Below are 13,518 nucleotides of genomic sequence, written 5' to 3' on the forward strand. Positions count from 1 at the left end.
CTAGTTCACTGATAAGCAGTATAGAAGTTTACTTTCTATTGCTATTGGTATTTATTATTCAAACATCACAGTGAATTTCATCAGGAAAAGTGATGGGCCAGGTCTGGTATACATATTGACTATGTTTTGGGTGTTTTTGTTTGTTTGTGTTACTGTTTTCCAGAACAATTTTCTAGGTACAAAATATAAACAGAAAGTGGGCTTTTTGTTTGGAGCATATAGAATGACAATATAATTAAGTCACATTTACTGAAAGGCAAACCACACACTATACGTGCTTGAATGTAGCAAGTCCTCATTGGCAGGCATTCTGTTGGATGTCACAAACCAGCTTACAATTGTACATTTGAGAATTGCAACACTGAGCAATCCCCCCACCCCCCTGAGTGGAACATTGTCATAGTTTCACCACTAGGACCATTTCAAGCAGCATAGCTCTTGCACAACAGTCAAAATGCAAACACCATGGCACTTTGAAAAACATGCTGCCCTTGTGCAATGACAACACAAGGAGGGAAAATGGCCCCCATCAGAAGCACAGAACTTTAGAAATCCAGAAAAGAAGGCAGTAGAGAGTCATGGATGCCCTGCACTTGGCCAGAAAAAAATTCCCATCTTTCACAGTGCCCCATTATGTGCTGAGAATGACCACTGTGCAGTGATATATCTTGCACACTGCTCTGTTGCATGCTGTCACAATTGATCTTGCACACTGCTCTGTTGCATGCTGTCACAATTGTCTAACATGGTTGTGTTTTGCATCAGCAATATAGTTCTGCCATCATAAAGTTACACATCACAGCCAATGATGCCTGGCCATCCTGTTTTGTTTTATTTCCATGAAAAGCAGTAGCCAGAGGTTACAATCATGATAAAAGGAGCCAGAAAAGCAAGGGGTGCTTAATTTTTTGAAAGAATTTGCTCCCTGATTTTCTTCTCACAGCACGAAAAAGAGATTTTTTGATATTACAACTCCCACAATCACCATATAAACTTTTTTTAAAATATTTTTTATTAATTTTAATACACTATAGCCAACAAGCATAACATTTCTTATACTAATCACAGCCTTATACTTTTCAAAATACATTCCCAAATCCATCCCTTCTGATTTAACATTTCTTACTTTGATTTAGTCTGTTATTTGAATACTACTCCCTATATACCCTAAAGAAATCATCACATAAACTTGGTCAATTCCACAGGACTCCAGCAGTTAAAGTGCAGCATCCTAAAGCTTCTTTTCCTTCTACCATTTTAAAATGTAAACTCAAGAGCTTCTTTTTATGTATTTGTGTGAAATACGCAATTTGTCCTTTGCAAAGCAAAGGTGCACTCTCTGAATACTGTGCTAAAGATATTGAATGAAGAATATTGTACATACCTTCTGGTTTTTCTGTTGCAGTAGGTGTAGCAGTGACATTATTTGGAATGCTTCTGGTTGAATTAAAAAAAACACAGTTATGGACATATGTGATTTTCTACAGGTTGTTAAGATACTTTTTAAGTGTTAGTTTTCAAACCAAGTCCTAAACAAACAACTTATTGGCTTTGTTTGCTAAAATTATGTAGGAAAGTAAATTTCCTTCTTTACCATTCCTCCCTCTGAACAAAATGTTTTTACACTTCTTATCAATTTAATTGATTCTGTTTATCTTCAACTTCTTGATTGCATCATAATGTTCATGGTTTTCCATACATCATTTGCTACATGGGATTAACCAAGCTGAAGCATCCTCAGATAATACTTAACAGAAAATAGAGCATACATGCTCATGTAGATAGTTTGAATGAGTAATTATACACTCCCTTCTGTCAGCATATAGAGCTTCCAAGCCTATTTCAGTGCTTTGAGGAGTGCTCTGTCCCAGCTAAGGCATCAGAGGTAATTTCTCTCCACAACTATAGTGTCTAGGACTTGAGCCTTAGACACTGGTCCAAATAAAAAAATGCTGTGTAGTACTTTGATGGACAGCCAGTATGGTGCAAGTAGTTGAACACCAAGGTTTGAATCCTCACTTGGTCATGGAAGCCCACTGGGTGAAACCCACTCTCAGCTTCACAGGGAGGCAGGGCGAATCCCCTCTGACCAAATCTTGCCAAAAAGGCTTACGTTCAGTGTAATTCTTATGCAGCTGGAGAAAGCAATATTAACGATTCTGAACTGTTCTAAACTGATCTTAATCTCCTTAATGCTAATGTATTATGCATACTAAGGCTACAGTGGCTGAGAAATTTTTGTATCACCAAAGGCTGGTGATAAAGGTGATGACCAAATAACAACTTTTTTTCTATCTGTGCAGAAAAAGACTTACATTTCTTTCTGGCCAAATTTTTTCAGTGGCTGATCACCCTGGAACCAATCACATTGTTTCCTGACATCTTGAGACAAGTAAAAGGCATTCTCACCTAAAAAACAGAAGTAGAATTTTATGCAAACCATAAAAGCCTCTCTAAATCAACTGTAAAATATAGGCACATTTTAAAATTATTAGTAAGCCTGTTACTTGGCATGTCTGTCTTTTAAGCATTTTAATACATAATAATAATAGTAATTTACATGTTCTCCCATTCATTTCTGTATTTAAAATTAGTTATGTGAGGAACAAAGTACAGCACTATGTTCTGCAATTTTTAATTAATTATGGATCTGGAGAGGCAACTTTCTTGACAGCAATTAAATGTATTTTCCCCTTAGCTACAGTTGGAATCTGTGCTATTAGTATTCATCAGTTGTTATAAAAACTGGAGAAAAAACAGGAGATGAAAGGAAACTTTCCATCAAACTTGTAGTACAAGAGGTTGAGTGTTTAGTTTAGATCTGTAGCAGAGGGCTGGATATTCCTGACAACAAAACAAAATAGGCATCTTATATTGTGGTCCTAAATGCATACAACCTACGCCTATCCAGAAAGAGTTCAAGTATAACAGTTACTGGAATCTGGGATAGAAATCCATTAGTTTTCAGTGAAATTTACTTGTCCCCTGGATTTTAGATTTATAGCAGATTTTGCAGGTTCACCTTTTGTTAAAGTATGATCTTTGGGACATTGGGTTTACAAAACTCATTATTTGGGGACTTAAACTTGTGACCTTTGCTTAGACACACTATAGGCACTACATTACTAGATATTACAGTTTGTTCTCTGCCTGGTTTAAATGGCCATATCATAGTATGCTGGTGTGTAAGTGGCCTATATGTATATGTGTTTGTGTGCACATGGGGACTTAGCAAAATAATGCTCCTGGATAGCTAGGATTGTTTTTCCAGACTTTGTAATCACACTGAACCTAGAGGGAGGTCACATATTCCAAGTAAGGAGAGAAACTGAGAAATAATTGATGTCAGATTGAAATTGGAGAAAATCAGAAGGAAGAGACAGAACTGTGAGCTGGTCAAAGTTGAAACAGTGTTAGCATGGAGGTACTCTCTTTGAGGCTCTCATCCAGTATTAATATAACTGCCACTAGTAAGAATGTTGGTCTTCTCTTATTTAGGATGCGGTTGTGTATGGGTACTATTATAAACAAGTACTACATCAATCCTGTTTCCTCGCTTTCCAAAGGAACCTAAATAATTCTTACTCTTCTGGTAACAATAAAATGTTGGTTCAAAGAAAGTGACTGTTATATAATTTGACCAGCATGCCAGCCTATTCTGTGTTTAAGGAAATGCTATTCTGAGGTTTATGCACGATTCAGCTAGCAATCCCTCTGTAAAATGAGATTTCCCCCCACCTCTTTTCTTCCTTTCTTGTTCCTCTAAAGATTCTATGCTTAATATCAACCGGTATCAAACCTTATAGTGATGAGGCACATCATATACTTACTGCTGATAAAAGCAGGCAAGAGGTTTCCGAAGCGTAGCAAAGGCTCTTCGTGGAGCTCAGATGGCTTATCAACATATTTGAAGAAGATATCATTAGGCTCACTTGCCAAACTGTAGATATCCTTGATGTTAACTTTTCTGCCAATGCCCAGTATGACAAAAAAGTATCCTTTACATTTAGCCTCTACAATAACTTTCTGAAGGTGTTCAAGTTCCTCTTTTTTAACGTCTCCTGTCATCATCAACACAATAACTTTGAGGTCTCTGGGATTAGGTGCACTCTCAAAGATGTGGCTCATTGTATATTTTATTGCACTTGCCGCTGCCCGTGTGCCATGCAGCTGCACCATCTGGTTCTTAACAAAATCCATCAACTTGTCTTTGGAAGTATAGTCAGTCAGGGAGAATTCGGCTTTGATAGGAGATGTACTTGAGTTTGACTCAAACTCATAAGGAGCATGTTGGATGACAGATACTCTGGCATGGTGCTGAGATCCCTTGGGATCAGTGCTAATTTCCAACTGGCTTATTACATATGAAATGTAATTCTTCATCTCTCTGAACTGCAGGTGAGTGGTGCTGTCAGAACTATCCAGGATAAATGCTATATCAATATCAACATCTGTAGGGGCTGACCGTTTGTCTCTGCCAAAGACACCCCTTTGGGGACCACAGCTGGCGTCAGGATCACATACATCTACAAGAACAAATTTATCACATCTTAAGTTTTCTGAATATTTGGAAAGATGACATGCACCAAAAATCATGGTTATTGGTAGTTTCAAACAGTTTTGAGACATACTGTTGTTGCTGCTGTGTGCCTGCAAGTCATTTCTGACTTATGGCGACCTAAGATGAACGTATCATGAGGTTTTCTTGGCAAGATTTGTTCAGAGGGGAGTTGCCATTGCTATCCTCTTAGGATGAGAGCGTGTGACTTGCCCAAGGTCACCCAGTGAGTTACCATGACAGAGCTGGGATCGGAACTCTGGTCATAGTCCTATACTCAAACCACTACCCCACACTGGCTCTAAATAGTTTACAACAGGTTTTTAAATTCTCTGAAAATATGTATATGGTTTGGGCAAAAGACTGATACCTGATTGGCCCATCACCAGCAAAGTGATGCAACTGTTGCTATATGGGCAGCTGATTATATAACAGATGAATGAAGCCAATTTTACTACTTCAAATGTCCATTAATCAGCCACTATAGGGGTTCCTATAGGGACTGGGCACTGCAGGACAAAAGAATAACAAAATAAAAAAAAGTCACTGCTGTCAGCAGAAAACAGAGCTGGCACTCTTATGTGCCATCTATTTAGTGGCCCAAGAACTCCTGGAAAACTCTGGCTGCATCCACACTGTAGAAATAATCCAGTTTGATATCACTTTAACTACCATGGCTCAATGCTATGGAATTCTGGGAACTGTAGTTTTCTGAGTCATTTATCCTTCTCTTTCAGAAAGCTCTGGTGCCACTAACAAACTACAATTCCAAAAATTCCATGACACTGAGCCATGACAGTTAAAGTGGTATCAAACTGGATTATTTCTGCAGTGCAGATGCAGCCTCTGTATGTTCTTATAAAAAGAAGGTATGCAGAGCAGTAAAAATAGAAGCTAAACTGTCTCCTTCAGTTGGAAAAAAACAATGTAATCTTTAGAATATTATCATCATCAAATTATTCAATTAATCAGAAACATATGTGTCATGTAGACACTTTAGAATATTAGCTTCGAATACCTCCACCCCTTCAAAGATTGGCAGGCCTTTAGGGCTCCAGCACCTGCTAGACTACAAGTAACAGTTTTTGCCTTGGAAATGGGTCCCTGGATATCCATGTGAATGGCAGAGGTAAGAATGAAGAGGAGGCAGGATCATGAAGGATTTTGCAATGTGACATCAGGGACTGAAAGAATTAAAGAAAATCCATACAAGAATTTCCTGACAATAGACTCTGCCTGGCTTGTAGAGGATCAGATCATTTTTACTATGTCACTAAAGCAAACATAGAGCATTGGCTGTAAATCTGGATTATAAATATCATATACTATATAGACATACAAAAATACATTACCTAGACACACATGGCATGTTAGTACTCTTCTAATAGTTTGGGCCAGTTGTTCTGCTCCACCAGAAAATGTGATAGCCTGCCCACCTACAGTGTTGTTGATCTGGTATAAACAAAATCAGAAACATAAAATTAGTGATCAGAAGTTCATCATTATTTTTAAATCCAGAGCATTAGGACTACATTTTGAAAATATTATGTAACGTATGTTTTTGAGCCCTGCCCGCCAATGGCACAGGAGATAACTGAGACCAAGAAATAAAATAGTTTCACCTTAATACTTTTGGGTATAACCAGTGTCCTTCTATCAGTGGAATCAACACTACTGGAGGACTGAATTCCACCAGAGTAGATTTAGTGTATTTGTGAGGAGTTACAGGATGATGGAAAGGGAGGGAGACTCCCATTGTACAAGCTGATGTTGAGCAAAGTGACATTGACTTGTTTAATACTGGAATTAGTTCAAACCAAATTCATCTCTTTTTCATTCTATAAAAATGGTTTGAATATACCTACCCTTTGATTGCTATTGTAATGAAGGCAGTCATGTGTAGTTAATGGGCTCTTTGAATTAGATCCAGATAAATCGTTACTTGAGTAGAATCACATCCCTTGTATGTGCATGTGCGAATTCCAATTTCTGCTAGTGTACTCCTCTCATTGTACACCCCCCCCCCCCCCCACAACACACTCTGTCAAAGGACATTCTTTCTCATTGATATGGCTTTTCAAAGAGAAAAAAAAATGCTCCAGGGTGGGGAGGAAAGTCCTATTGCATGAACAGAACAATATGCACATTTCTTTTTATTCAAACCATTGTCTTTAGCAAAACATACACAGACACACAGACCCACACAGACCAAAATACACCCTAATGCACATCGTGGTACTTGGCAATCACAGTGATGTCTTCAATGACTTTCCCCAGGTCATCTCTGTTTCCTTCTATGCTATTTATCTCTTATGAAGAAACAAGGAATAGATGCAAGAGTCCCCACATAAAACACAAGGACCAGATAATCTGCTGCCATCCAGATGCCTTGGACTTCAATTTCCATTAATTCTAAGATGATGGCCAATAGTTAGAAATGTGGAAGTATAGTCCAAAAAAATCTGGTGGGCAAAAAAGTTAAGAAAAGACATCATGGATTATATGGGCTGAATCCTTTTGGTAGCCCTAACAGGAAAGATCCATGAAACCAACTGCTGAATGGAGAGTCAATACTTATGTAAATCTTATTGATCTACTCTAGTAGGGATTAATAACAGGATTCAGACCTAAGACTCTGAATGTCTGTTGGCAGTTCATGGAACTGTCACATGGAAATACAGTTGGCCCTTCTTATACACGGATTTTTTATACACGGATTCGAGCATACACAGTTTGAAAATGTTCAAAAAAGTATAAATTTCAAATATCAAACCTTGATTTTCCATTTTTTATAAGGGACACCATTTTGCTATGTCATTATATTTAACGGGACTTGAGCATAAACGGATTTTGTTATACAAGGGGGATCTTGGAACCAAACCTCAACGTATAACAAGGATCCACTGTATCTGCATTTGAGTATGTGCTTATTCATACAAGTCCTCTGTTTGTTTTTGTACAGATGAAGGATGGGCTCTTAGATGCAAAGGAGTACTACAACTAAGTAAAAAAGAAATAAGACTATGAGTCTTGAGAAGTCTTGAAGAGTAATATTAGATGGTGGCAATCTCTGTTTCAGTCCAATAAATATCCCTGAAAGAAAAAGAAAAGTGGAAGGATGCAAACCTGCAGTGCATTTATGAGGGCGCTATCCTGTCTGCTGGTAAGGAACACAGGCACAACTCCAGCATCATAGAGCTTCAGCACAGCTTCATTCAGTTGTGGAGATGCTCTTGTTGGTCCATTGCTGAAGAAAATGGCCACTTTTCTCATGAGGAACCCACTGCGTGCCCGTTTGAAGGTATTCCTGGCCACAAAGGACATTGCTGTTTCTAAGCTTCGTGGTTTTGATGTTTGTGCAATCTGGAGGTCTTGAATCTGTTTCACAAGATTTTTCTTTCTCCTTGAGTCAGCAAATCGGATCTCAGTGGTGACTTCACTGTTGTAAGTAACCAGTGCAACCCGGGCACCCCGTGGGCAGTTGCTCTCAGCAATTGTGAGATTGTTAACAATTGACAACACAGACTGCTTCGTTCTACTGAAAGCTTCTGTACTTCCACCAGCTGAGGTATCTAGAGCAAAGGCCAGTTCTGTTGGATAAACAGGGCACTCTCTTGGACCTGCAGGTAGTGGGTATATTAAAAAGCAAGCAATATGATCAAATATCTTTGTTTCTAAAGTGGTACAGATCAGATTCTACATAAAGCTTAAACCAATGTATATCCTTTGAAGTTGCTGTTTACTTCACAAATATCCTTCAGAACAATTGAAGATGAACTTACCATAACAGCAAGCTGTGAAAAAATAAAGAAAAGAAACCAATTAACTTCAGAGTCTATACCCAAAGCAAGCTATATAAGCATTAAGGACAAAAGAAACAGACTTACGGCATTTATCCTTGATGTTACGTACAAGTGCACATTGCTTGAAAGAGAAAGGAAGAGATAGAATGAAAAAAAATCTGCATATGAAGAAATAAAATCGATCTGGTATAAAAAACGTATAGTTGACTTACATCTCTTGATTCTCCTTTGTTACCCTTAAGTCCCTGAAAAGAGAATTTAAAAAATGTGATTGCAGGATGTAATCTATTAAGAGTGCTTGTTTACAACTGAGTTGATAAATTCAGCCACCCAATTTCTCATTTGCAAGGACACAGCCCAGAGTTGATTCAGAAGATTTCTATTACTAAAGAAACTGTCTATAATTTAGCCCTTAACAGGTATCTTGAGTCAGGGTCCAATTTACCACTTGAATCCCGACTGGTTGAAACGGACTGCATGGGAATTGAAAGGATGAAGTTAGAGAAATGTGGGTATTCAAATGAAGCGATTAAAACAATCAGACATTTGTGGATTGGTGCACAAAGAAAAATTATTAACCATAATTATTAAACATAGAAATACAGCATGTTTTACAAATTTTGTAAAATGGTCTACTCAAAGGCTTAAGACCAAATACATTAAAGAAACAAATATCAGCTTTGGCAATAGTCCTGAAATATGGAGACACAGCATTATCATCTCAGAGGCACCAGGCTGAAAACACATCCTATGGTTTACAGATTTCCAACTTGGAATTTGAATGTAGTTTTGAATAGATTGCAAGTGTGTTGCCAGAAGCAAAAGGAGTGGGAAAAGTCAGGCAGGAACTGAACAAAGATTTGCAGACTGTTTACCCAAGTATATTCCACTCAGATGAGTAGAGATTTCTTCCAAAGAATTGTGTGCACAAGACTACTGCCAAGGTTTCATCAGTACAGCACTTTAAAGAATTATTCCATCCACCCCAAAGGGGGATTGCCCTGTCTGCACTTTTATTTCTTGGGATAATCCACCAAGCCTCAATTTGCTACTATGAGCATGCTATACTGTCCCCATGTAATCACTTTAAGGCATTGTCTGCTGCAGGCAGTAGCCCAACTCCTGTTCATAACTTTTAAAATTTATTATTGAAAGAGGCAGATTAGTACTGTAGCTAAAGCAAAAAGGAAAAATTATGGTGGAGGGAGTTGTGAGTCTCATCTTTAAAAAGATTGCAAGTGAAACATGAAATACACAAAATCTAAACTATCTATCCAGAAATGTCAATTATAGCATTTTAGATTCAGACATAGAAAAAGGGTTTAGTTTCATTACACCTGAAGGGGATATTGGTCTGTTCTTCAACTGTGAGACACATAAAATGTATTTCATATTCTGCGCAGGAATGATTTCCAAAACAGTGGTCAAGAGGAGTAACTTTCTTGTTACTTCTAGAAAAATACTTTAAACTATACATGTATGTAAATAATTTCAAGTGATAACAAATAAGGCTAGAGTGAGCATAACAAGCAATTTAAAGTTAACAACAGCATTCTTATAATATCTGATTAGTCACATACTCTATTTCCCACAATTTATTGAAGATAACTGATTCTATAAGGTCATATGATGTGAAATGTGGCCTGTGGGTTTATGGTAAATTAAAGTGTGGAATGAACTTCAAAAATATTTTGGAGTCTCTAACAAATCTAAGCTACTAGATCAACAATGTTTACAGCAAACAACTTACAGATGGCCCTGGATATCCTCTCTCTCCTCTTTGGCCTATGGAGCCAGGCTCTCCTGCCCGTCCCTAAGGAGGTTTTTTAAAGAGAAAGAAAGAAAGAAAGAAAGAAAGAAAGAAAGAAAGAAAGAACAAATCAATAGTAAACATGTTTGCTTCATATTGCACATATTTAAATCTGTCCTGTCAGTTCTGGTTCCTACAGATTGACTCCCACAACATATCTGATGTTATCCTGTCACACATGGCATATGCTCTCTATTCAGCATTGCTTCTATTCTGTAAAATTAAGTTAGATTGTAGCCTAGCACTGTAAACTATAGTACAGACAGAGAAGGTAGTTTCCCTTCATTTGCTGGAACAGGAAAATCTGTGACGCCACACACACCCCCACCCATCCACAAACCCAAGTGGTCAGGCATCCAAACTTCTGACAGCCCTTGCTTTCATTTGGAGGTTCTTATTGATGATCCTTTGCTGGTTGGGTCATGTTTGTTCCAAAGAGATTTTAGTTGTTCCATATTATTTCACTATTATTTCAAGTAGTTGTTCCAAGCCACTGTTATATCCTACTGCCCACAAGTCTGAGTTTTTAATGCAGTGAGGAATGTGAAAATCTGATCATGAAGAGGAGCTGTCACAAACATATGCCAATCCTCCCAGTTGTGGAGCCTCATCGTCTGGTAATTTTACAGTAAAATTTACAGTAAACCGCTAATACCAATCCAATAATTGTGTCAAAAAGAGCACTATTATTAGTAAGTGATTTTTACAATCTCTTCTACTTGTGCTTTGTCTTCTTACTAATAACATTGTCTTTTATGTGTCATGTGCTCCTTAATGTGTTGAATGTGCAACGGACATAATTGTTACAGAATGGTATTTAGAACAAAGAAAATGATTTGTAGAAGAAAAATGATGAGGAACTAAGCAGGCTTTGTTTAATTAATCTGGAACCAAACAGGAAGGTGCCAAACAGGGTGGGATTGGGGGATATGGATTGCATATTTTAATGCTGTATGACGCCCCGATTGCGATGCACAGAAGGGCAGGATAAAATTATTATTATTATTATTATTATTATTATTATTATTATTATTACCCTATGACCTCTGCTTCCTTTGGGGCCAGGATCACCAGGGCCGCCACGATCTCCCGGTGTCCCCTGTGGGGGGAAAGCAACAAAGAGTTATCTATCCAGCTGGTGTCAACAAAAGTGGCTGCACTTCAGCTCAAGGAACATAATTAAGATTTTTCAAAGTACCCTTGGTCCTGGATATCCTGGGAAGCCGGGTTCTCCCTGTGAGGAAACAAACAAACAAATAGATTGTGCATTGAAGCCTTAGAATTGTAACAGCAAGAAGGCTTAGTTCCTGATCTACTGTCCACTAGGCACTAACAGAATTTTTATGGACTATGAGACATACCCATCTTCATAGTGTTTACAGGTCCTGTGGAAAGAAGTAGCACTGGAGTTGCCTAGAGGCCCTAAAATTATAGAGATTAATATCCTAGGCATGACTACAGATACTTCTCTAAAGAAGATGGTATTGCAGATTATAGATGGTGTTGATCAACTAATCAATTTTAAAAGCAAAATAACTTGTAGGTGCACTCCCATTGTTCCATGCATCCCCAGAGTGGTACCCTGATATGTATGCATGCCAAGTTTCAAGTGACTGTAATAATCTTGGCTCTACAGCAGGAACAAACACATGGACACATATTCTCTTTCTTATTTCTATAGATGAATTTTATACTGTATAACCCACATCAGAAATAACAGTATGTTTACAGTTTAGAAGTCTCAGCTAGTACAAAATTATGAAACCTAGTTCAAAATTATGAAGCAGTTACCCCTCACATGCCCACTTCAGGGGGTATTCAAAATTTGCTAAATCTTTCACCTTTTATGGGAAATTTGAACATGGGCTACCTTTTGAGGGAAGAAAAGATTTACTTTTTCTTCTGACCCAGTAATTTTGGAGATGGTTTTTATGGCCATTCCAGATGTATTCTGTAATAAATTTAGGATCCTAGGCCTGTAGCTCAAAGGGCAATAATATCCTGTGGAAGTCTACTGCAGTGTATTATCCATTCTCTGTGGCTGCATAAGCCTGGTTGCCAAGATTTGATCTGGTAAGCTGGCCAAAGAATGATAAAATGAGACCCCTTCCATATCAGCATTAGGCCTGCTTCTTTTCAAAATTTGGTGGGTATTGCCTTTCTAACCCCTCTGTCAGAAAAGGGATAAGCTGTTCTTGAGAAATCGTCTGCTTTCATTCATTCCTTTTTTAATCCTTTATTTATTTATTATTTAAAAACAAGGCTTCTCAAAGAGATGAATGAATAAAAAACAATCAAAGCAATACAGAGATGAAAACATTTTTAGAACACATTAAAGTACTCTAAAAATTCTCCAAAGCAGTCTAAAGCAATCCTAGAATCCAGTTTTGAAACTGCTAAAACAGCACCTTCAAATATTGGATGCCATCTGGAAACAGCATTGTTTTGGCTGCCCATTGGAAGCTCAAAAGAGATGGGGCCAGCCTTTGGAAGGGAGTTACACAGTTGAAGTGCTGCTAAGGTTAGGTTGCCACCAACCTAACCTCATGAAGCATTGGGAGACACAACAGGGCCTTCCCTGGAGATCTCAAATTTCTGGCAGGTTCATATGGGAAGAAGCAGCTTTTCAGATATCTTGGCCCCAAGTCATTAGGGATTTGTAGGTCAACAGCAGCACCTTGAATTGAGCTTGGAAGTAAACAAAATCAGTGCAGTTCTTGCAGGACTGGTGTTATATGGCATCTAGAATGCATACCAGTCTAGCTGCTGCATTTTATAATATTTTTATTGCATTTTATAGTAGCTGCAGCTTGCAAACACATTTCAAGGGCAGCCCCATGTACAGCATATTACTGTAATCTAATTGATAGGTAACTAAGGCATGAATCACTGTGACCAGATCTGCCTTTCTGCAGGAATGGTGTAGTTGGTCACCAGCCAAATCTAGGCAAAGACACTCCTGGCCACCACAGCAAATTGGTTTTCCAGAGGCAGAGCTGGGTACAAGAGCACCCCCAGGATACAAACTTGATCTTTCAGAGGGAGAGCAACCCCATCCAGAACAGGCTGCAGTCCCATCCCAGGTTGGTTTTCCTATTGACCAGCAACACATCTGTCTTGTTTGGATTAAGCCTCAGTCTATTGACTGGCATCAAATCCTTTACAACATCCAGAGAATGATTCAGGACTACCACATCTTCCTTGGCATCAGTTGTAAAGGAGAGAAAGAGCTGGATATCATCAGCCTACTGATGACATCTAAATCCAAAGCTCCAGGTGACCTTTCTCAGTGCCTTCACGTAGATGTTAAAAAGTATAGGGACAGTATTGACCCTTTGGAAGCCCCA

General features: G+C 38.3%; 1 protein-coding gene across 3 annotated transcripts in view; it reads right to left on the reverse strand.

Annotated features, from left to right (window-relative positions):
* The window catches only part of COL6A3 (collagen type VI alpha 3 chain), a 128,826-nt gene that overhangs the window by 25,975 nt on the left and 89,333 nt on the right, over positions 1-13,518 (reverse strand). For all 3 annotated transcript variants that reach the window (XM_089478062.1, XM_089478063.1, XM_089478064.1), the window contains 10 exons: positions 11,370-11,405; positions 11,208-11,270; positions 10,112-10,174; positions 8,574-8,606; positions 8,446-8,482; positions 7,685-8,178; positions 5,911-6,010; positions 3,831-4,526; positions 2,316-2,409; positions 1,385-1,437 (listed from right to left, as the gene is read on the reverse strand). In XM_089478062.1, the coding sequence (XP_089334188.1) occupies positions 1,385-1,437; positions 2,316-2,409; positions 3,831-4,526; positions 5,911-6,010; positions 7,685-8,178; positions 8,446-8,482; positions 8,574-8,606; positions 10,112-10,174; positions 11,208-11,270; positions 11,370-11,405 (1,669 nt within the window). The remainder of the gene's footprint in view (positions 1-1,384; positions 1,438-2,315; positions 2,410-3,830; positions 4,527-5,910; positions 6,011-7,684; positions 8,179-8,445; positions 8,483-8,573; positions 8,607-10,111; positions 10,175-11,207; positions 11,271-11,369; positions 11,406-13,518) is intronic.

This window comes from Sceloporus occidentalis, unplaced genomic scaffold (genome assembly GCF_023333645.1).
Source record: "Sceloporus occidentalis isolate IW3139 unplaced genomic scaffold, rSceOcc1.0.p SCAF_12, whole genome shotgun sequence".
Lineage (NCBI taxonomy): Eukaryota > Metazoa > Chordata > Lepidosauria > Squamata > Phrynosomatidae > Sceloporus > Sceloporus occidentalis.